Source organism: Uranotaenia lowii, chromosome 1, assembly GCF_029784155.1.
Source record: "Uranotaenia lowii strain MFRU-FL chromosome 1, ASM2978415v1, whole genome shotgun sequence".
Lineage (NCBI taxonomy): Eukaryota > Metazoa > Arthropoda > Insecta > Diptera > Culicidae > Uranotaenia > Uranotaenia lowii.
The window spans coordinates 155,596,726-155,621,466 of NC_073691.1; the positions used below are offsets into that span (position 1 = coordinate 155,596,726).

Genomic DNA, 24,741 nt, shown 5'->3' on the forward strand with positions numbered 1-24,741 from the left:
TATAGTTTATAATAAATAATTTATTTTGTTTGTTTTTATAATGAGTTTTTTAAATAATAAAAAATCAGTTAAATAATAAACTCCATGAAAGATGTTAATCGAGATGAATCCAATCAAAGTTGTAGACGCGTTTGAATCTGCTGGCTCTTGCACATCATTGCTTCTGGTTCTTTCATCATCATCGTCATCATCGTCATGAATGAGTACACTGCGCCGTCGCCGATGATTCAAGGAATAGTAGTGTGGAAATGGTAGTAGAAAAAATAATGCTTCCGACTTTGATCGAGCCGCTTTGGAGCTCTCCCAGGCTCCACCAGAGGAGCACCAGGAGACGACCTGGCGGCTGACGACTTTGGTACGAAATGTGGCGCTTATTCTTCCTCCTCTTCTTCTTCCTCCTCCTCTTCCTCTTCTTCTTCCTCCTCCTCTTCCTCTTCCTCCTCTTCCTCTTCCTCCTCCTCTTCTTCGACGACCTCCTCGACGACTTCCTCGACCTCCTCGATCTCCTCCTCGTCCTGTTTGACCTCATCCTCGCCCTCGGGGGTTTCTGGGTCTCCGGACTTCTTGCCAGGTCGTTCGCCGAACCATTTCGGGAGCTTGGCTGTGGGGTGGAGAAAGTGGAAGATTAATAATTAGGCTTGGTGGTGTTACTACAGTTGTTAAGGTTTAACACAGGTACTGAACTACTGATACAACGAGGTTTCAAACAACCAATACATAGGTTTGTCAAAGGAGTTCTACTGCTTGAAACTCTGTTCGTGTTAGCAGAATGGACGGATACTTACACTTCTGGCGGCCGACGTACTGTTCCTTCCTCTCAGACCACTGCTTTTCGAGGACTTCCTTGTTCAGGGTGTCAAATCCCTACAGAGTAGATGTTCAGGAGAGTACATAGAACAAAGAGTCCAACGGTTAATTACACATGTCATAAATAGGTTATGGAGGGCATTAGACAAAAGGGTGGGTTTTGAGTTTGACATAAAAAAAAGATCATTCCCGTCAGTGACAGATTAAAAAAAAATATCTCCTTTGGACTCGATAAGTGACAACAGATACAACTTTCCCGTTAGCAGGCACATTTCTTACAGACAACGAGCAACCCTTACATTTCGTTCGTGTATTCCAAAGGTCGGTTCTTTGTTGCCATTTCTTGTTCAGTTTCTCTAGGTAATACGCCGTGTAACCCTTGTGGAGGTAATTTTAAATTATTAGATCGTTAAGTTCTAAGAAAGCGGTCGGGATGTCACGAAACCAGAAGGGTAATGAATTTCCTACAAATTGCCTCACCAACTCTGAATCTTAGAAGTCTAAGCGCTACAATACTTACACCTTCGAACAGCTTCTTCTTATCATCGTAGGAGCGGGTATCGACACGACGTTCGTATTTGGAGGCGACTTGGATCTTTGGCTGTTGGGAGCAGTAAAAATACAGAATTAGGACGGTTGAACCCTGGTTTCCCACTTTGAACGTTCCAGCTTACCGGGTATTTACCGGTGAGAGCTTCTGGGTCCAGACCCTTCTTCAGGGCTTTGTGTCTCAGCTGCTGCTTCTGTCTTTCTTTCAACTCTTTAAGCTGTGGAAGGAATTTTGTGATTAATTCTTAAACTGGAGCTAATCTTTCGAAGTCGAATACTTACATCGTAGTCCTGACGCTTTTGCCTTTCCTCCAAATCGTACTTCTCGGTTTCCAGCTTAACGATGGTTTCCCACAGTTCGGTGGCGCGGGTACGCAGAGCATCGGCGCTCAGTCCATCGATTTCCAGAGGCTTGATACGGAAGGACAGGGAGATCTTCTTCTCCTCCTCCAGCTGTTCCTTAGTCTTGTTACGCTCCATCTGGGCACTGGACATGCCGAACTGTTTGTGGTTAGAAAATCATAAGTAATTACGTTTTACAACGGCAGAGACATTGCAAAACTTACTGAACTGTCCTTCTTGGTGATGGTGAAGTTCGGTCCCTTCTTGTCCTTGTCCTTCATGGCCTGCAGCATCGCTTGACGCTTCTTCTCGGCCTCCTCCAGACGTCGTCGCTTCTCATCGATTTCGCGCTGTTTCTTCTCCTCAATTTCGCGAACGCGACGCTCCTCCTCTTCCTTCTTGCGCTGAGCCATGCGCTGCTCCTCTTCAGCTCGGGACACCTATTGGGTTGGTCGAGAAAAAGCGAGTGTTTAAGAACTACGAAAGGTCGTCACTACTAGTGATACGCTACCTTGCGCTTGGCTTGTTTGTCCTTAAGCTTCTTGAGCTCATCCTCCTCCTTTGCCCGCTGCTTGCGCCATTCGTTGATGTATTCCTTCAGCTGTTCGTCCAAATCCGAACGCTTCTGGTCCTGGCGCTTGATGAACTCGGGATCGTCTCCCCTAGACGAGCCAAAGGCAGAAACAGAAACGGTGTCGAAGGAATCGACCAAAAAAGAGAGAGTAACCGGAGCGATTAGCTATCTAGAGTTCCGAGAAGGGGGTGCAGAACCGAGTTTAATTTGATCGTCAAAAAAGCGATTTCCAAAAAGTTTATCAAAAAATTTCCGTTTGCTAGATCCAAAGTTTAAAAGTGCGCCCGTTACGCGGAACAATCATGCTAGATTGAGTATCAAAAGATGGAACGAAAAAGAGAGTTACAAAATACAAAATACGAAACAATACCAGAGAGTCATTAGTGGCAACAAAAACGAGACGCCGGACAAAAGACACTGGAAACGGGGAAAAAATGTATACAAGTATCTGTGTGTTGCTGACTGTGTTGTTGCAGTTGTGCAATTTCGTTCAAAGTTGTGTGTGTATGTGGTAAAAGTTGATTTTAAGTGCCATCATAGATAGATAGCGCATGCTTCCTAAAATTTGCTGACATTTTTCTTCGATCGTTGGAATTAAAAAGATAAGTTATGTTTCAAACTTTACCTGTGTTGTGTAGGAGTGTCAAAATGAATGTATAGGATGATGTTTCATACCATTATGAATCGATGACTGTGTGTATTGGAGTGAAGCGAGTAGATAAGTAGTAGCGATAGATGACATGCATTGGATCATTCCAAGTGTACTGATAACACTTTGCACTTTGCACTGATACTGATACTTGTACTGATTTGGGACCCTTTTTAAAACCTATTTACAGATCGTTCGGGAAGTTACGAAGAAAATAAGAGAAGAATTATGAAGCCTCTCTCACAGAAGAAATATGAGTGTTGTTGATTGAGTATTTCAGCTTTTTTTTCCAGTGATCACTCATTCTCTCACTCACCCTTATTCTGCGTCGCGCGTGAGGTGACGATAGTCGAGTCACCTTACTGTCACGGGACTTTAGTCACCTTATTCCGATAGTCGGAGTAAGCAAAGTAACAAAAATTCATTCCCAAAGTTCATTCGAAGTGACGTTCCTCTCCTAAAGTGACTCCTGGAATCGAGAGACTTGACTATCCTCACCTCACCCGCGGCGCAGAATAGTGGGCCACTGATTCTAAAAATCGAAATGTTCGATGCTCTTAATGCTAGAAGTACCGAATAATGTATTATTTTTTACATGTGGAGAAGGCTCGTTGTTGTCAAATTTCGATAAACAAAAAATACTGAGTAAACTACAATGTAAACAACCTCATGCTTGCCATTTTCTACTAAACCAAATATGGTGTATTTCCTTAATATCTATAAAAACTTGGAATGATCCCGATTTGTATACATATAAAGTTGCACTCAACTCGTTAAACACCCACAAGCACATTCGTTCATTCTCAAATTCGAATTGCGAAATCTTGCAATCCCAACAATGACTTTGACTGATTCTGAGTCTGGATTCTGTTTGACTTACTCGGATTTGGCGGCTGGCCTGGTTGGTTGATGGCGGTGTTACGTGGACAGTGATTTTTTTTTTTGGTTTTGGTTTTGGGGTTTTGATTGTGTGGGTGGTTCATTTACATTATTGTAATCAATTGTTGTACCCGGGAAAAAGGACGCCATTTTTCCGTAACAATTTTAACAACAGAAACACACACACATACACGGGTAGGTTTTTGATGGTTATGGATGCGTTTTTTTGGGTTTTTACAGATCATGAACCAGTTCGGGGTTTGATTTATCCAGGTGATGAAGGATTCGCAGGCGCAACGGGATGGTGAGGTAGTTGATGTGTTTTTACACACGATTTATTTTTGGATTAATGTTTTCGATTGGTTCCGTTGTGTGTTTTTCAGATATTGGCGACGAACAACACAAAAATAGATAAACGGAGGGAAAAACAAAAACAAAATGTTTAAAATATCGATTTATACAAAAAAAAATTTTGGCAAAAAATTTAGGTATTTCAAAATAAAAAATACTTACAACCTAAAGCATTTTTGAGTCAAAATATGAGTCAGTTCTTAGTTTTTAAAAACTTGTATCAGAATGTTTGTTTACTCTTATAGGTGTCCGGAAAGGACACACCAAGACTTAGGGATAAGGAATTAAGTTATTCATCAGTACAAGTTTTTTTTCGATTTTTCTATAAGAATTCATATTAAGACTCATGCTTGTAATAATAGTGAAGTTTTAGAATACTCTATGTTAGTCACAAAAACCATTGGACCCTTTATTAGATAGCCAAAATTAAGTTGCAAATGGAAGCTCAATGTACAAAACTAAAATAATATGCATGAAAGTTATGAAGGATTTTGTTTTTCTAGATTCTCTGAAATAATTTTATGAATATAACCAAAATTTGACTCGATTTTTGCATTCAGAAAAAAAAACAGAATGAAAGAAAGATTTTGAAGTTATGACATTTCTAATCCACAAATCAAATCGAAATGAAATTATTTCGTTTCGAATTCTGTACGCTATTGAAACTTCTGGAAGAAATTAATTAGAATTTTCGTTATGAATTATGATTCTCATTTCTCATTCAGATTCAAATCCTTGGGAAAAAAATGATAGGTTAAATATATTTATTTAGGATACAGATTCAGAATTCAGATTTAGAATTCAGATTCAGAATTCAGATTCAGAATTCAGATTCAGAATTCAGATTCAGAATTCAGATTCAGAATTCAGATTCAGAATTCAGATTCAGAATTCAGATTCAGAATTCAGATTCAGAATTCAGATTCAGAATTCAGATTCAGAATTCAGATTCAGAATTCAGATTCAGAATTCAGATTCAGAATTCAGATTTCAGATTCAGAATTCAGATTCAGAATTCAGATTCAGAATTCAGATTCAGAATTCAGATTCAGAATTCAGATTCAGAATTCAGATTCAGAATTCAGATTCAGAATTCAGATTCAGAATTCAGATTCAGAATTCAGATTCAGAATTCAGATTCAGAATTCAGATTCAGAATTCAGATTCAGAATTCAGATTCAGAATTCAGAATTCAGATTCAGAATTCAGAATTCAGATTCAGAATTCAGATTCAGAATTCAGATTCAGAATTCAGATTCAGAATTCAGATTCAGAATTCAGATTCAGAATTCAGATTCAGAATTCAGATTCAGAATTCAGATTCAGAATTCAGATTCAGAATTCAGATTCAAAATTCAGATTCAGAATTCAGATTCAGAATTCAGATTCAGAATTCAGATTCAGATTCAGAATTCAGATTCAGAATTCAGATTCAGAATTCAGATTCAGAATTCAGATTCAGAATTCAGATTCAGAATTCAGATTCAGAATTCAGATTCAGAATTCAGATTCAGAATTCAGATTCAGAATTCAGATTCAGAATTCAGATTCAGAATTCAGATTCAGAATTCAGATTCAGAGTTCAGATTCAGAATTCAGATTCAGAATTCAGATTTAGAATTCAGATTCAGAATTCAGATTCAGGATTCAGATTCAGAATTCAGATTCAGAATTCAGATTCAGAATTCAGATTCAGATTCAGATTCAGATTCAGAATTCAGATTCAGAATTCAGATTCAGAATTCAGATTCAGAATTCAGATTCAGAATTCAGATTCAGAATTCAGATTCAGAATTCAGATTCAGAATTCAGATTCAGAATTCAGATTCAGAATTCAGATTCAGAATTCAGATTCAGAATTCAGATTCAGAATTCAGATTCAGAATTCAGATTCAGAATTCAGATTCAGAATTCAGATTCAGAATTCAGATTCAGAATTCAGATTCAGAATTCAGATTCAGAATTCAGATTCAGAATTCAGATTCAGAATTCAGATTCAGAATTCAGATTCAGAATTCAGATTCAGAATTCAGATTCAGAATTCAGATTCAGAATTCAGATTCGGGATTCAGTTCAGAAATCAAAATTGGATTTCAAAATTTGTTCATACTTAAAATGGAGTCAGAATTCAAATTCAAAGTTTTTTTTTCTGGAATAGGATGATATGTTTCGTGTTCTCAGTTTTTCATAGTGTTATTCATTCGGATCCTTCTAGTTTTTCGAACAATAATTTTCTTAATGATTGTAAGCAGATTTGTTTAAGAGAAGCATTGGAAGAATCTAACCAAGTGTTCGACTTGGCAGTTTGGGTAATCCGTTCTCGATCGAATTTTTAGTATTAGGAAGCCTCAGTTGATCGCTTTTTGATTTTTGTTTGGTGGTATTCCTGACTGATAAATAGAAGAAGAAGCATAAGAAAGCCACCATCACCTCACTTTGCTTTGCGGTATCTTAAAAAAAATCAAAATCGAACGAACTAGCCGAAACAAATCCAAATTCATGATGTTTTTCCAAAAAAAAAACGAACAAAAAATCTGACTTTGATACACTGAAGATGGAGATGTTCGGCTTAGCTGCTAGCAAAGCGCAGGTCTCATAAGAGGTGATGGCACAAAAATAATCTGCTAGGTTAAGTGCTTAAGAAAAAATATTGAAAAATTTTACCGACAAAAATCATTGGATTGTTTTTTTTTTACTTCGTTGAAACAAGACTTGTGACAGACGCTCAAAAACTCATCCACGTTTCACTAGAATCTGGTTATGAGATTGACTACCCTCGAGGTTTGTCACCCAAAAAATTCATTGACACTTCGGGCAGTTTGGTATTAGGTTTGGTTTTTTTTTCAACTACTATCATTCTAGGACTGGTGTTATGTGGGTTGTTGGCCTAACGCAAGTCTTTGTACAAAAAACAACTAACAAGTCTAGTTTTTTTTTTTGGGATTCTATAAAATCGCACTTACTTCCTGCAAAAAAAGAGAAAATTCTACATTTAGAATTTATCACAGTCGGGGAAAAGCAGATCGTTGTGCGCTGTTTTTAGGAGGCAGTGTTTGAAGTTTGTTACTGTCGAGAAGAAAAAGTTTCTGAACTGGGGGGGAGTCGGGATTAGTTGTAGAAGCACAAGAACCAAAGCATAGAAGCTAAGTATTTGAGAGTAACTGAAAGATTGTTGTGAAGCAATTTCGATAGCGAATGTGTGGTACCAATTCGGTGTTTTTTTGTTGAGCTTAAACCTTTTTCTATTGGTTTTTTTTATTGAATTTGACAATCGAAGAATTTTACAGTCACAATGGACTTTCATTCTTTAGCGCCTTTAAATATGCAATGGATGAATATATGGAAAAAGGTTCCAATTAATTTCTAATTAAATCTTCAGATGTAGTACTTTTTGAATAACGTTGGGTATACAAATGAGTAAGAATTGGTACCATTTCTCACAAACGGTTTATCAAAGCGATTTAAACGTTGAGAACTGAAGGAAGGGCTACATGAAGCAGTCTAATTGACTAATAAGGTTTGAGCTATTTACAGAAGTAATTCCATCTGGGGAGCTAGAACAACATTTTTCTAAGTTGAGCGGACAAAACTCGTTATTTCTGTACGATTTCTTTGGACAGAATAATTTGAAAAAAAAAACCCTAGAATTTAAATTGTAGAAATTTACTATTCATAACTATTAAAGACTCTCGAAGCAAGAAATCATTTCACTTCTTTCTTTTGGTGATAGAGTTCTATTTTCAGTCTAGAGAAGAAATATTGTTTGAACATCTTCCTGTTGTAGATATGAGATATGAAGAAGTTAAATCAAATTTTATTAAAAAATAGCTGTATTCGGCATCACTGTAGATACCGTGAAAGCACCAATGGCCGCGCAGTACTAATGGCCGCGCACTTTCAACTTTAATCATTATTTTCTCTGAAATTCAACAATGAAAATTTCCATGTTTCGCATTTTCTGATACCTACGCTAAGTATCTTTCACTCGCCATACTAGAGATAAATTTATTCTGCTTTTTTAGGTCAGGAAAAAATAAAAACAAACATCGTTTTTGCCGGATGCCATTTTGTCTATTGTCCTTAGCAAGTGAGCTATGCGGGGCCCATTTTGTAGTTCAGTTTTTTGTGTTGAATTAGAGCACTTTGGCAAAAAAATTCGAACGTAAGTTATTTGTGGCTGTATAATGAATCAATTGTGAAAAAAAGTGGACAGTTTGAAGGTTCTGTTGCGGAAAAAAATAACAATTTTGTTGTGCACGGCCATTGGTACACTTGATTTTTGAATGTTTCTATCGCCGCGCACGGAAAGTCTTCTTGTATTTATCAGCAGTTAAACGTAGAGAAGTTCTTCGGAAGATCACAAAAGTTGCATAAGATTCACAGGCAAGCTTTCCAATCAATGTTTTCCATCATATAACCGGCTGAAAAAAACACAATTTTTAGAAACAATATCAGAAGAAACGATTATCTAATGAAAATGGCTACGAAGTGTTTGAAATTTGAGGTTAGATAGCAATTCGGATCTGTTGAAAGTTTTAGTTGGTCAATTTCCCCGTGGATTTTCAGACAGCTCGCCGAATGTGTGATGATTTATCGAAATCGGGACCGAAAACATTGTTTCAAAACATCTTCCGGCAAAATAATGCTCTGTAAAAATGGCGTCTCAAACAAATTCAGCACCAGACTAGTTTCATAAACAATGGAGATAAATCGGTGTTTGATGGGTGAATCATAAAAAGCCTTTCGTGAGAATATTCACAATGAGCCTGAGAGCCGTGTAAACAACATTTTAAACTGTTTGGATACCTTATTTACTGTTTAAACCCTCATTAAGACGTGCGCGGCCATTGGTACACTTGTGAGCGGCGATTGGAACAAGCAACATATGAGTGCGCGGCCATTGGTACACCGACACTTAATACAAAATCCCGTTTTTGTGGCGTTGCAATGAATATTTTTTGGCTTTTAAATTTTTCCCTTTAAGTACGTAAGTTTTACTACATGTCAGTGCTTTTCTTTCCAGAATCGCACAAAACATAATTTTTGTACGACACAAAGAACATCAATCATCGCTTAAATGCGCGGCCATTGGTGCTTTCACGGTATATAAAAATAAATTTCTATGACAACGTTTATTACTTTGGCAACACTAGGCAAAACAAACAAAACAAAATCAGTCGTTTATCTTAATATTCTTGTGATCGACAGACGTGTTTGAGTGAATCTCTAAACTAAGATTCGTAAGAATCGTAAAATTATGACAGAAGCATGGTTGGTAGAATAAGCAGAAAGAGTGCAGATTTCAAAGACCGCTGCCGATTAATTCATTTGATTTGGCCTTCCGGTGGAAAGACGGATCGGCTCATGAAGCGCAGATTTTTAAGGCTGCTGCTGTGGATTGTTTGCTCTGATTAGGCCTTTCGGTGGAAAAGACGGATTGGCTTAGGGAGCGCAGATTTTTAAGGCTGCTGCTGTGGATTGATTGATTTGATTTGGCCTTCCGGTGAAAAAATACGGATTGGCTTAGGAAGCGTAGATTTTTAAGGCTGCTGTTGTGGATTGATTGATTTGATTAGGCCTTCCGGTGGAAAGACGGATTGGCTTAGGAAGAGCAGATTTTTCAGGCTGCTGCTATGGATTGATTGATTTGATTTGGCCTCCCTGTGCGCAGATTTTCAAGGCTGTGGTTTGTTTGCTTTGATTTGACCTTCCGGTGGAAAAGACGGATTGGCTTAGGAAGCGCAGATTTTTAAGGCTGATGCTGCTGATTGATTGATTTGATTGGGTCTTCCGATAGAAAAGACGGATTGGCTTAGGAAGCGCAGATTTTTAAGGCTGCTGCTGTGTATTGGTTGATTTGATTTGGCCTTCCGGTGGAAAGACGGATTGGCTTAGGAAGCGCAGATTTTTCAGCCTGCTGTTGTGGATTGATTGATTTGATTACGCCTTCCGGTGGAAAGACGGATTGGCTTAGAAAGCGCAGATTATTCAGGCTGCTGCTGTGGTTTGTTTGCTTTGATTTGACCTTCCGGTGGAAAAGACGGATTGACTTAGGAAGCTCAAATTTTTAAGGCTGCTGCTGTGGATTGATTAATTTGATTCGGCCTTCCGGTGGAAAAGACGGATTGGCTTAGGAAGCACAGATTTTTAAGGCTGATGCTGCTGATTGATTGATTTGATTTGGTCTTCCGGTGGAAAAAGAAGAATTGGCTCAGGAAGCGCAGATTTTGAAGGCTGCTGCTGTGTATTGTATGATTTGGCCTTCTGGTGGAAAAGATGGATCGGCTTAGGATTTGGCCTCCCGGTAGAAAAAGACGGATTGGCTCAGGAATCGCAGATTTTTCAGGCTGATGCTGTGGATTGATTGATTTGATTCGGCCTTCCGGTGGAAAAGACGGATTGGCTTAGGAAGCGCAGATTTTTAAAGCTGCTGCTGTGGATTGATAGATTTGATTTGGCCTCCCGGTGCGCAGATTTTTAAGGTTGTGGATTGTTTGGTTTGATTTGGCCTCCCGGTTGAAAAATACGGATTGGCTTAGAAAGCGCAGATTTTCTTTTTTTTAACAGTGCTGCCAGATACTTGAAATTAATTTAGATATTTCCTCTTGAGTTTGTACATTTTCGACATGAATCAGATTAAAATGCATTCCGGTCAAAAACTTCTCAACTGATGTTTAAATATGAAAAAATTCAAATTACTCCAAGTTAAACTTGGATTTTTTTAACGATTATCAGTGGCATTTTAAATCTAAAAACGTGTTCTTTGTCCGCATAAATTGAAACAAAGTTGTTCCAGACCCCCCGATGTTTTTTTTTTCATGGATAAAAGAGAGTCTTCTTTAATATCCTTCTAAAAAAGACATCGCGTAGCTAGTATTACTCAAAACAATAATCAGTTTCTACATATATTTTTTTTAAAATTCTCTTCTAAATTAAATTCTAAAGAAAGAACTAGCTGGTCTCGAATCTATTGATCAATATGCACTACTAGCAATTACTCAGCGGTCTTTGGTTTATTGTACGAAAATATCGGCTAGAGTCAAACAAGTTGAATTGATTCGAAAATTAAAAAAAAAAATAGTTGATTCCATTAGAGAAATAGAGATTATTTGAGAGATAGATAGATAGACAGCTAAAGGGATTACTGAATTAGGGGGAGATAAATAATGTACAGGCTTGGGACTGGCATACTGGTGAATGCACGACAGCCAGAGACACTTACGCTTCCTGCTGCTGTTCCTCGACGACCTCCTCCTCTTCAGAACCGCTAAAATTGATTTAGAAACAGATTAGGAATGGGTGAGCATTTCTGGGATCGACGGAGAATATTTTTTTTTATTACTGTGCCTAATTTTGTCGAAAGAGAGAGTTGCCAAATTTGCTGAAATGCTGCCAGTCTAATCAATTTTCTGCTTTTCTTCAAAAAAGGAGGAAACACCTTCCCGAAGGGCGTTTCATTAAAAACAGACTTACGCTAGTTTTGGACCATTTTTTTTTCTTTTCATCTGGTAAAACGCAAAGGGGATTGCAACGCATTGGAGGCTTCAAAATAGAATGGTGTTGTGGATGTGTCCAAAACGCCCCACAACATGGTAAAAAATGAACATAAGCTGCTTGGGTGTTGAAGAGAGGGTGATGAAAAAAATAGTAACTGCATTTGAAGAAAAAAAAAACACTAAACCAAGTAAAAAAAAACATAAAACAATAAACAAAGCAAGAATGTTTAAAAACTGGTGGTATGGATACAGAAAAAACAGACTCAAAAATTCACTCAAAAGGGGTGATTTTTCTTTTTAGGTCTCAGGTAAAACAGTTGAAAGTCCTATGTTTCGGTCATCAACTGTTACTTGGGAAATTGTGGATTTTTTAAAACAGAAAACGGAAAACAAGAAACAAATAACAAAGAAATATTTTACAATATTTTGCTGTACAAAAAAAAAAGAAAAACGGAATGATTCTGGAATGTAACATGTGCTGGTCGTGAAAACGTTTGTGTGAACGGGGCAGCGTGATTTGAAAAACTGTTTACAAGTAATGTGAAGTACAAAATTTTCCAATCATCAAAAATAGCAGTTGTTGGCTTTTATTTTTGTTTTTGTTTTTTTTATTTGCAGCGGAACAATTTGAAGAACGCTGTTGTAGAGTATATTCTGGGGGTGGTTGGTAGTTTGATTTGGCATCACGGAAAAGTGCTCGAAACTGTTCGGTATGGAGCTTTCGCTTGGAGATTGAGATTGAGAGTTTGCATGGAGCTGGTTGCCCTATCAAAAATTGTGTACTAGGGCAACCGTCACTGAACAACTAGTCGAAGCACTGTATACTTACGAATATTCCTCATCATCAGACATGGTGGGGGGTTGCGGCTAGCCCTGGGGAAAGAGGAAAACGATATTTCAATATTTTTGATGGTAGTGCTCATATAGGAAAAGTGAGGTAATATGCCATGTGCCAATGCTTGCCGAACTACTGTAAGAGTGTAATTTTTGAGAGAGCGAGTAACAAATAATAACTGTCCAAAGATAACGTCACTTCAAGATAATCAAGAAGGCTTTGCCACGAACAACCATTCTTCCAAGGTGGGTATATATTCAGGAGGTGTTCCCGAATAACGAATTCCCGATTCAGCCATTTTGGCTATGTAGGCTATGCAACTATGCGGAACTCATGAAGTTTGTTTACCAACAAACCTCAGAAAAGCTGAGCAAAAAATAAACAAACTCATTGAGAGCCCCGCTCACTCCTCGCCTACTTACTGTGAAAGTCGGAGAACCTAGTGTATCTAATAACCTTGCATTCTTCTATATGGACCTTCGATGTAGGCAACGCCCAAGATAGGGAGATCAAAAGGTATAACATTGCGCTTAACCTCAATCGACAGAACCGGGTAAACGCAGGGTCAAAAATAGTTATGAAATTTTAAATGATGTAGATATTGGATTTGAAACAAAAATTCAATTTTTGGAAAATTTAGGGGTCTATTTGTTCAAATTAGTGATCAGTCACAGTCTTCAAAATATCTCGTGTAGCAATTGGTAAAATTTATGCTCAAAAGCTTTCAATACTCTGACTACGAGTCATTTTTTTCTTTGGCAATTTAGCAGTATTTCAGCAAAATATTCGAATTTCGGAAAGCATTATTTCAAATGTAATTGTAAAAATATGCTAAAAAATGACTTGTTACTACATGTGATGAATTCTTCTTTATTTTAGACGATACAAAATTAAAACAAAAAATAATTATCAGGAATTTAACAAAAAGGAATTTTTTAACCCATTAAAAATCAACTTTTCAGCTTAATACATTGTGAATACATTTTTATATTTTTTGCAGAATTTTAAAATTAGTAGTTTTTCTAGAAAACTAATATTTTTTTGTAATTTTCCATACATTTCTGTGGAGTGTGGAATTTCTATAACTATTTTTTGGTTGGCCTACTAATACATATGCAAGCAACGGAGTAGTATACCTAAGGAATTTAGCTATCCTGAGCCACATCCCGGCAATGTTATTCAAACCGTGTGGAGCACATCTCTCAGCATTTCCCCTCAGATTTCCCGAATATTTCCAGAAATAAGCTTAAATCTGTCAAAAAAAGATTTAAGCTTTTTCCTTCAGATTTGAGCTTTTATCTCCTATGCTCACAAGGAAAAAAAAGCCTAAATCTGAGGAAAAAACGAGAGTCACCAAGGCTCATTTAAAAGATGTTGGTCACACGATACATAGACAAATCGTGTAACGTTGCAGAGATCTGTCCTGGGCAACGTCATCTAAAGAGTTCCGGCATCAAAATGCATGCATCTAGCCATGGTAACCAATGTGAGTCTTGAAAAAATAAATCAGCATAAAATGAATATCTTTTGGAAGTTAGAACTGCAGAGCCATCTACAATACCTTAACTGGTAAAAATATATTTTGATTAATATTTCGGAAAAATCGGTAACCTAATATTGCCATCCGGTGAACACTTGAATTGAATTTGAATTGAACCGAAACTCAGTTTGTCTTATTTTACTAGGTTCGAGAAGAAAATCAGTCCATTGTTATTTGTATGTTCAATTGGGATTCTATTCGCTTATAAAAGCATGATGAAATTTATACCAACAGCGCGAATACGAACAACAATTGCTTCGATGATTTTGTACGTTATTTGACGTTGACGTTGTTGAATACTCAAACCATTGACCTCCATTGAGGGTGAACAAGATATTTTGGCCGCCTGTGTTTTGGAATTCTTGACTAGTGTCACCACCTTGTCAAAGCCGAACTGAGGTTTTTCGTAACCTCTGCTCTGCTAACTATAGACACTATAATTTCATATAGTCTGGCAAAGAGAAAGACGGGAGCCAATCGAACTGTCATTCGCGGGAGCCAATCGAGCAAACTTTCTAAATATAGGAAAATCATGGTTGAAGTATTGTGATTCACAAAGCTTTTTTGGATTTTTAGTAACATTAATTAAAGTTGTTTAGAAAAATTTTCATTATTTTTTCACCTATAGATCATAATATATTTTTCAAAATCGATTTCGAGTTCAATTAACAAAAAAGTAATAAATTTTCGAATATAAAAAACCATTTTATACTTTGCAACCGGAGAGAGTTATGAAGAGCTTGAACATTATCATAGAATGCTCGATTGGCTCCGCGCGAATGACAGTTCGATTGGCTCCCGTCATTCTCTTTGCCAGACTATATGAAATTATAGTGTCTATACTGCTAACCAACCAAAAGAGGCCGCATGAGGCACACCCTCAGAATCCCCGTGGCTTGACCAGGGATTCGAAGGCTGTTTTAGCTGACATTCCCTGAGGCGACGCCAATGACAATCCCTGGGGCGACGCTAACAAGATTGTCATGGCCAAGACGCTGAAGGGAATGTGCCGCAGGAAACGTGCCCGAACAAACTGCACGAAATCATCAAGAGCTGTTCCCACAGCACGAGGAAGTCACATGGACGATTGTCCCATATGACTGGGATAAGCGTGAGGAGGAACAGATTTCGCTGGAGGAGCTGTGGAACATTGCTAAGTCTCTTCAGTTGAACAAAGCTTCGGGTCCGGATGGCATCCCTAAGGTAGCAGTGAAGGCCGCGCTCATGGTACACCTTGAAAAGTTCCGGTCATCACTGCAACAGTATGTGGATGAGAGGGTCTTCCCAGACGTGTGGAAGCGGCAGCGATTGGTGCTCCTGCCAAAACCGGGTAAGCCACCAGCTGACCCATCAGCACATCGCACGATATGTCTCCTGGATACTACTGGCAAGGGGCTCTAGAGAATGTGATCCAGTCAGAACAGGATACAGCTCTACACCGAGGGCGTGAACGGCCTATCCGATAAACAGTTCGGTTTTCGGAAAGGCCGTAGCTCGGTGGATGCTTTTCGACTAGTCATCGAAAGGGGCAGACGAAGTCAGGCTGAAGAAGAGGCGAGGAGGCCAGTTTTGCGCAGTGGTCACCCTTGACGTGAAGAACGACTTCAACAGCGTCATTTGGGCGGCGATTGCGTCGAGTGTTACTTTCATAACCGCCAAGTACAGTATATGAACAGCGAGGGACTGGAAACAGTGAGTGTCTCGATGGGGGTTCCACAAGGCTCGATGCTTGGCCCGGTATTGTGGAACATCGTTTATGGCGAACTGTTGAGACTGCGTCCCCCCATGGGAGTGAGACTTGTAGGATTCGCCGACGACGTGGTTAATCATCGATCGATCGAGGAGGTCCACGGTCCAGCTACTCGCCACAGTAACGATCAAGAAGGTGGAAAGTTGGATGCGCTCCTAGAGCTTGCGTCTGGCTCACCACAAGACCGATATGGTGCTGATCACAAACCTGATTTCAGCACCAGACCGTGTGCAATCGAATCCAAGCGTGCGATCAAGTACTTGGGGGTGATGATCGACGATCGGCTGAGTTCTACGTCGGTCTACGTCGACTACGCCTGCAAAAGAACGGCAATAGCGACAGTAGTCCTCTCACGGGCCCTGTCGAATAACTCGGCGATCCGCTGCAGCAGAAGGAGGGTCCTGGTGAGCGTGACCTCGTTCATGTTGCCGCACGGAGCGGTGGTCTGCAAGGCAGCCTTGAGCAGGCAGTGTAATCTGCAGAAGCTCTGCAGAGTGCAGCGGATGATGAACCTGCGAGTAATCAGCGCTTTCCGAAAGGTGTCCACGGTAGCTGCTGAAGTTGTGGCGGGGGTCATGCCCAACTCGGTTCAGATGCTAGAGAGGCCTCGATGTTCAACTGGCAGCACCAGTGGGACAGCTCGGAACGTGGCCGGAGGACCCATCACTTGATCCCTAACATCGGATCCTGGATGGACCGGAGACATGGAGAACCACCTTTCTGCATGACACATGCGGCCTCGCCATTCTGCCCAACCTGCGGTAGCACAGTTAAGACGTACGTAGTGTTCAACTGTCCGAGGTTCGAAGGGGTACGCATAAACATGCTTGCCACCTGTGGATGATGCCAATATTTGGCGCATGGTGAGCTATGGGTTTTGAGGAGGTTCCTGGCCCCGATTAGCGGATATGATTGGCACACGACGGGCAGAGAAGAGAGCCTTGTGCCGAATACATGTGGAGCCAAGACCTCAAGTCTTATAAGGAGAGGTCGGGTCTCAGATTGAGTCTCAAAGTGTTAAGACGAAGAACACGGTTAGTGGAAAAGTTGTGGATCTCCAGACGCGAGGAGACCCAGCGAACATTTTTGGAGCTTCATTCTTATTCTGTTTTGATATACGTTCCATATACATTATAGAAAGATAGTATGAAAGTTGAAAAAACAGCATTTACCTACCAAAGTTAAGGCAATATAAATACATAAATTTAATTTCTTTCATAAGCGACAAAAACTACACCAATTGGGCGTTATCCGACACCTTATTTGCACCTATCGGAAGAATGCAAGAGAGCGTTAGATTTTGCTCTCATAGCCTGCAAATCGTTGCCAGCGACGATATTTTTCAGTTCTCTCATTGGTCAATATTACTCAATTGCCGTCTTGTTATTAGCCGTCTGGATGCACTGGTGGTTACAGAGAGAACATGACGATGATTTTCTCACTTGAAGCTCGCGTGGGAGACAAATCATTTCCAAATTTACAAACAGGGTGGACTTTATCATATCAGATTAAAACTGACTTCAGACGACATTTTATACGATCTTTTCACGCTGCAGTTGCGGTTCGCAACACTATTGTAAACGACTTTAGTTATCTGATACGATTTCATGTTTGCTGGGGAGGCGAGTTGTTCTCGTCTCGAATTGAATCAAAAGACGGAGAGAAAGAGGACTTTCAAGACAAGAGGAGAGGCGTTTCGTCAACGAGTCACTCACAAGTAGCGGTGAATGACCAGTGAGTCGCGAATCGTGTCGTGACAGTAGAGGGGAAGAGCTTAACTGATGTAGAATTAAAACGAGTATTGCCGTGTAGAGCTCTGCACGAGTATGGTCTCCCTTCAAGGATATAGCCTTTGTTGCAGGTCAGGATAGGACTTTTTTTTAAACGAACTTAAACACATACAGGATCTCAATGAAACTTGATGTTTCCTCGAAGAGATTGCTTTTTTCGTAACTCTAAGCGTACATCTTTCGAGCATGTGATCGCTAGCATCTTACAAATGCAAATACCACCAACCCACAGAAAGTGTATTATGTGCGCCGTGACCGGGATTCGATCTCATGCCCCTGGTTTAGAAGACTATCCTCTACACCACGGGTTGCGGCACTTATGCCGGTATGCGGACTCATGGCCAGTGGCTCCAGGTGGACTTTATGAGATAGGGGTAGCATGATTCATGAGCCACTAATTGCACCCATAGCCCCAAAGTAGCAAACTGCAGGGACGCGGTTACTCGCTGTGCCTTGGAATGTAATCCGTAAAAAGGATGATCAACTAATAAAAAATAAAATAAAAATTTGGACAAGTAAGACCCGATCAGATGATACGGTCCTAGGGCTGCGAATGAGGGCAACTCCCAACAACTAAAAATCACTGACAAAGGAAGTTCCAGGTAATACAGTGCGAGTGCACGAAGTTATGAAATTGGTTATCTTCAATGCGTTGAACGATCTTCAGAATATCGTAGGGAAAAGTGACGGATTATAGCCACGGCGTAGAGATACTCTTGGCACCGAACGAGTCATTCCAGTTGGTGACGTCTTCTTCGGAAATCATCTGAGTCGTAACTTAAAATTCCTGCCTCATGCTGAGACAGTTCATTTTTTGATAGGTGATTCGTAGATGAGGTAGAATTCACTTTGAACGATGGGTAGAAGAAATCACCTGTGTTTCTTGGCGAATTTATTATTTTTATTTAACGTGTAATCTAGAACTACTTTACACGTTTTAGTTTAACTTGACATAACCCTAAATGTATGGAACTAAATAACCTCAAATTTTGGGGGAAGTATCAGTGACGGTCATGTACCGATGCTAATTTCGAAATTCAATACAAAAACTCGCTGTTCTAGTCATCCCAATGAAGAATTTAATTGGAACTTTGCCAACTATTCGTTTCTTGTGTTAAGAATTTTTCGTTAAAATTTGTAAAAAAAAAACTAAAATTTTCCCAACAATTCAAGGGGTCTACCACCTTACAAATTGTTGTTCTAAAATGTCCCAATAAAAAAGCTTTGCTTTTATCATTATTGTATTGATCTGAAAAGATTGTCGGTTGGTATCGAAATTGTATAACTTTTTTTTCCAATGCAACCGAAATAGTCTCACGTTTGTATGAATTCAAATTCCAGGCCGTCTGACGTGAGCAGAGAAAATTAATAAATATCACCTACCAGAATGGGTCAGTGTTTGTTTGAAAAAAAAAACACACAAGGTGACAGGAAATCGAAATTACGAAACTCGTACCACCCACACAATTTGGCGAGGTCCTACGCGGGGTTTTTCTTCCAATCCATTTTTTAGAAGTAAACTGTCCGTTCGGTGTAAATTGGCCATTCATAAAATGCTCATGTCCTCATTTAGTAATGGACAGTAGCGCTTAAAAAAGGGGATCGAATTCGAGACTCCGCCGAGAGAGTTTGCGCAGAAGTGCGCGAGGCGCATGCGTTTAGCCAGTTTCAACTTGTGCGCCTGAGTTCATTAGCCGGATCCGGTCTGCGATCGTGCGAAAGTCAGTGGCATGAAAATTTCAGTTATTTTTAGAGTTTTTTTAACCGACACACATACCGAGCTCGCATTTGTAAACCTCATTTTCCCTTGAGCTCTTTTTTTGTCTAGTTTTTCGGTGCCAAGGGAATTTTCGTTCGGAGGAAAACGTGTGAAAAAATATGTGATTCGCTCGGCCCAAATGCCATTCGGGATTCACACATGTTGAACACATGAGAGCGTAGGATGGTAACAGGCAAATCGAGCTGTTTCTGTACAGGACCGAGTCAACTGGCAGGATTCGCCTTTTTTTTGTTGGTTAAATTTATATTTTCATGTTACGAAAGACTGGTTTTTAAGAGTTCATATGCCGCGAGTTGTTGGGATTAATCCAACTGAATAAATCGGTCGTTTCGAACGTTAAAAGATTGCTAATCAACAACCAACCGGCCTCCCTCAATTAAGTAACACTTTAATCTTAGCGAATCATAAAAAGTAAAAGAAAACTGGAGCGGCTGAGAATCGAAAAATAATCAATTTAAAGGGAATTCATCTAAAATTAACGAGTAAACTTGTTTCAGTTTGGTTCTTTTCTCTTATTGATATCCGATCGAGGACATCGTAAGACTTAAGGGTAATGATAAGAACTATTCATCATGTACAAGTTTACGTATTTAAGTGTTTTTTTTTGGTTTTTTTTCTGGTTTAATGATTTTTCAATTCCCAATTACTCTTGAAGTTACTGTTACTGTTGCAGTTTGAGCCGTTTGAAGCAAACAAAAGTAGCATCATTGTTGGGTTACGAGAATCCTTATTACAACTCTGTGTTCGAATGCTCGGAGTTCAGGAAGACAGAGAAGGACGAAACTGTTAACATCTCCAGAAGCTACAGCTGATCGATGCAACAAGCTGTTGAAACTGGGCCATAATGAACTGTTTATTGTAACAAAATCTTGCCAAAATCACCATTTTGTATTATATCCATTAATTTTAGTATTAAGTCGAATAGCCATTGGTGCAGAAGATAAATTGTTTTGCTCGTTAAATATTATGTTGTAGTTTTCGTAATAAATGTTAAATTGTAGTGTTGCATTTCCTTAAAGAACGTTGTGTTTAATAAATTGTGCTAAAACCTGAATCGTGTAGTTAAAATAAACTTTGTAACTTACCAAAAATAAGTGTTTAACTGGAATCTGGAACCCACAAGGAACCCCGAGGAACACCACCACACTCCAACCAAGGAACCCAACCCCACCTAAGGAACCCCAAACATCGGAAATTGGTCATACAGTCCACCCAAGGTACCCCAGCCCCCCAACAATCATCATTTCTAAAACTACAAGGAGCCTGAAAATTAAAAAAAAAAAAAGTTTCCTGGAAAATCAAAACAACATTGCAATCATTTCAATCAATGTTTTCAGATAATCCAAAGATTTAAAATGTTCCTGAGTTGTTTGACCATCGAAAGATACGTATTTTTTTAATTTCCAACACAAAATAGTAACTTAAAAATTGTTGAAATTTGGCCCATAAAAAACTTTATATTATTTTTAATTTAATTTTTCATGATTTAAGATTAGTTTTTGACTTATAAAGTGGCAATGAAAGAAAGTATGGCTTTTGTCTATTTTAGCTTTCCTTTAGCTTTAGATCGATAGTAGTCTGTAAAAAAGTTTGAACTTCTTGGGAACACTGACCTCAGTCAGTTCGAGAAAAAGAATTTTAAAGTTTCTACATTCGATAAAATCTGTGTTATTTTAAGGAAACGGTCCTAGATAATTGACAATTTTCATAGAATTTTCAAAATGCGGAGTACGGTAATCAGTTCGGCATTTTTTTTATGACAGATTGATTATAATTATTGCTGATCCACTCTTTTTTTCTATTTCTGCGATAGCTGATTTGGGCTCCCGTAGGGTACCACTGTAAAAAAAATTACAGTATTCAAGAAAAAAATTAGCATTGTTCTACATAAGGATTATTTATCGACTGAAATTAAATCGAAACATTGAAAGATGATTTAATAAAAAGTTGTCAAACAAACATGTATAACAAACATTATTATCGGATTATCTTTTGTTTATAAAACAAAAATTGTGTTTGCCTTGAGCTTGGTCAATCAGCGGTCAAAATCACGGAAAAATGATTAAGAAAAAAAACTGTTTGCGATGGGGTCAATCAGCGGACAAATTCACGAAAAAAAATGAAAACCTGTAGTTGTTTAAATAAGTTTAGAGTTCGACGACACGGTAGCGATCATTCATTGAATGTTGGATTTCGTGCTATGTTTTGCAGTCGGAGTTATCCGTATAAAGTTTAACTGAAAAGCGGTTAGCGTGTAGAAAACCGTCAGATTTTATACTGATTCGACAGATTGCACAAATTTCGCAGTTATGAGTGCGCAGTCCAATTTTTTGCGATGCGAATGGTATTATTTCCTATAATAGATTATTCACCGTACACAACTCCTTTTTTTAACTTCTCATATACGATTTGTTACATTTTACGACAACATAATTGAATTCGACCTGCATATAAAGCTAGCATATAAAGTATCAAAGACGCATTTATCGCATCAAAAATCTTCGTCATGCCAAATTCGTTAATTCTCAGGCTATGGAAAAATGTGTTTTCAATAATGTAGATTGTTTTTTGTTTTGTCTGGGATTTTAACGCTCGTAATTAATTCAATCTCCATGAATACTAAGAATAATAATATTTCATTCCGATGACTTCATGTGTCCTCTCTTGCAAAATAATGATTTGAAGATTGATTCAAGTATTTACTTCTTAACTTTTCAATGAAATTAGTGAGTAAGAGTGAATTTTTTAACTGTGTTTACTGCTCCGGCTAGCCTACCGCACGGAAGGCTACCGTCGCGCGATTAGAAATTTTCCCAGTAACCGCAATATGTGAAGTGGCTATTGCCCATACAACAAGAAAGTAACACTGAATTTTTTACAAAAGAAACTGGTGTTCGATACTACCAAAAAACGCAATATTCACCGAAAAAAACAATAAAATGGTACCAATTTGTCGTTCGATAATTTTATATCGAATGTTTGGTAAATTTCACCGAGACTTCACTTGATGAATTAGAGTAGGCGTTGACTGGCGCGGACGTCAAAAATTTTCGCTCCGTGAAAAAGGCGTTCTAACTTAGGAAGAAAAGAATTGAAATAAGGAAGAACTAGTATCGAATCCGGATGAAAATAACCGCAGAGGTGTACAGATTTGTGAAGTGTGCAGTAGGATGTGGGAAAATTTGTTTCAGAAACTTCGGTTGCAGTATGTTCTGTCATCAAAACAGCAACAGCCCGACTCCTGCCAACTTTATACGTACGGTTCCGAATTAGCGAAGTATGTTCTCTATCAACGATAACCCTTTTGGTGAGATCCAGCCTTTTTTTTACGATTTTAGACATTTGGATTGTATGAGTTTTTTATACAGTTATAGCACATTAAGCATATGAAGCGTTTGGTAGAGAACTTCAAGCTTTATTCCTTCCCCTTGTTCCAGTATCTTTTGCAGTATTTAACTCATGATTGACCTGGATGTAGTAATCTCTGCAATGCATATTTAAATGTAACAGAGATTACGTTGAAAAGAAAAATGAAGGACCCAAGTCTTTCATTTTCCAGGATGCTTACATGTTTTGGCTATGTTGGTAAAAGCAGAAGAAGAAGAATGTTTGGTAATTTTCACTGAACCAAACACACTGTTAAAATTCTGTACATAGCTATTCGGTAAAATAAATGACCGAATTCGAAAAACGAACTAAAAAAATAAGGCTGAAACAAATATCGAATCAAACTTTGAAAAATGTGAAGTGTATTGTATCAAGTTTCAAGTTTCAATCAAGTTTCAATCTGAAATACTCGATATTTCGATCTTGTTCAATGTAGATTGTTAGCTTTTGTTAAACTTGTTCAAATTTATTAATCATTTTCTTTATTTTTCATTATTTTGATTATTTTTTATTATTTAGGGCAATATTCTTGTATCTAAGCCAATAAAATAGTGAAGGCAATGCACTGTATAACATCAGCGGAAAAAAAATTAAATGTGCAGAATTCCAGCAATTTGGAACGTAGTACAAAGCATCCTGTTTTTGTTTCTATGAAAGCCATTTTACAATCTTCATCCCGTACAGGAGTGTGAATATGATGATCTTATTGAGTATTTTACTTCAAAACGAAAAAAAACATATCAAATAAAGGGAAACCAATGAAGACACGGGGAATCAAAAGTTCGGAATTCACATCTTCCCTTGACGTGAACTCATGATCATCAGGCAAGTGTTCTACCAACTGAGCTATCTGAGAGGACTTAAAATTGGTATGGTACAAATTGAGAATAAATTCATTTTTTCCAATCTACGAAATAATGATTGGATGATGTTTCATGCTCCCTCAGATCAGTTTTGCGATGGCACCATAGGTATTTCCAAGGCCATTCTCAAGATCTTGATTTTTGATCTCTCTTTTTCAGATTTTGATCTCGAATTTTAATCTCCCTTTTTTTTTCAGATCGAAGCTTACACGAATAAAATTTTTCAATTCGAACAAACCAACTCACTCGAACCTTTGGATGCGTTCTGCGGGAAATCAAACCGAAATTGATCGAAATCCAACAAGTGAGGTGTAACCACAGTTGCTCGCAGTTGCATACGAAAAAAAAACTTGGTTCGTGTATTTTCCGATTTAAATTTAGTTTCACCACCAGCAATTTTACGATAGCTCCCGAGACGAGTTGGTTTTCCTACGACTGGTACAAATTTTTGGCACTGAGCTCGGAGGAAAAATGCTATTTTTAACATTTGTCAGTCGTCGTCGTCGTCCACGTTGACAGCCAAATGTGATCCCGTTTGAAAATTTTCCCCATTTGATTTTTTTTTCAGGAACGAACGAATCCCAATATTTTCTTTAAACATTTTCCACCTAAATCTTCCCTCAATTTTTGAATTTTGTCACTTGGTTTTTTTTTTAATCCCATTCCAGTCCGTACAGTTCCAGGTTCACCTTTTTGAACGAGTACAATCCAAAAGCAACAGGTATCCTTCGGTAGTTACGTAACCCGGATCTTTCACTTTCATCAGAGTTCCTTGAGTCTTGATGTGACCCTCCCAACCTTTTTCAGTAGGAGCTTTTCCAGAGAACACATCACTTTTGGGACACCATTTACCAATCGGAAAAATGTCGTTGCACATTTTCTCCACAGATGCAGTTGCAAATTTCTCCCACAACAAAATTTTTCAAGAAAAAAAAAATTATATCAGCTACAACAGAATCGGCAACAGCAGTAATTAGATGATGGCACACAGATGAAAAAGTAAGGGTAAAAGAGTAGATTTTCCATCAGACACTTACTGTTTCTACAAGAAAATGAAAATACGCACTGATCCGGCGGCCGTCGTCGAACTCAGTGTTGCTGCAGGCGCTGACTGAATCGAGGAAACCGAGCTACCCGATTCTGAAGTCT

The 24,741-nt window shown here is 38.5% G+C and overlaps 2 protein-coding genes across 4 annotated transcripts; one reads left to right on the top strand and one right to left on the bottom strand.

Moving 5' to 3' along the window:
- On the bottom strand, positions 1–24,741 carry LOC129740635 (troponin T, skeletal muscle). Of its 3 annotated transcripts, none has more exons than XM_055732379.1 (11): positions 24,630–24,735; positions 12,477–12,520; positions 11,374–11,418; positions 3,802–3,819; positions 2,210–2,360; positions 1,923–2,138; positions 1,639–1,857; positions 1,482–1,574; positions 1,328–1,408; positions 1,107–1,185; positions 1–601 (listed from the first exon to the last, which is right to left on the bottom strand). In XM_055732379.1, exons 2-11 carry the CDS (start codon positions 12,497–12,499, stop codon positions 372–374), a joined length of 1,155 nt encoding a protein of 384 aa, XP_055588354.1. In that variant the 5' UTR covers positions 12,500–12,520; positions 24,630–24,735; the 3' UTR covers positions 1–371. The 3 variants fall into 3 exon arrangements, with proteins under 3 accessions (XP_055588354.1, XP_055588353.1, XP_055588355.1); XM_055732378.1 differs by lacking the exon at positions 1,107–1,185 and adding an exon at positions 786–864 and having other exon boundaries at positions 24,630–24,734; XM_055732380.1 differs by lacking the exons at positions 1,107–1,185; positions 3,802–3,819; positions 11,374–11,418 and adding an exon at positions 786–864 and having other exon boundaries at positions 24,630–24,741.
- On the top strand, positions 16,042–16,443 carry LOC129738053 (uncharacterized). The gene has a single exon (XM_055729231.1). The coding sequence runs from the start codon at positions 16,042–16,044 to the stop codon at positions 16,441–16,443; it is 402 nt and encodes a 133-aa protein (XP_055585206.1).

Bases quoted from the DNA above. Each gene is read 5' to 3' on its own strand.
- LOC129740635 (XM_055732379.1), bottom strand. From the start codon at position 12,499: ATGTCTGATGATGAGGAATATTC. The intron at 11,419-12,476 runs GTAAGTATACAG...AATCAATTTTAG, and splicing joins TCTGATGATGAGGAATATTC to CGGTTCTGAAGAGGAGGAGG. The intron at 2,139-2,209 runs GTAGCGTATCAC...CCAACCCAATAG, and splicing joins ACAAACAAGCCAAGCGCAAG to GTGTCCCGAGCTGAAGAGGA.
- LOC129738053 (XM_055729231.1), top strand. From the start codon at position 16,042: ATGATCGACGATCGGCTGAGTTCTACGTCGGTCTACGTCGACTACGCC.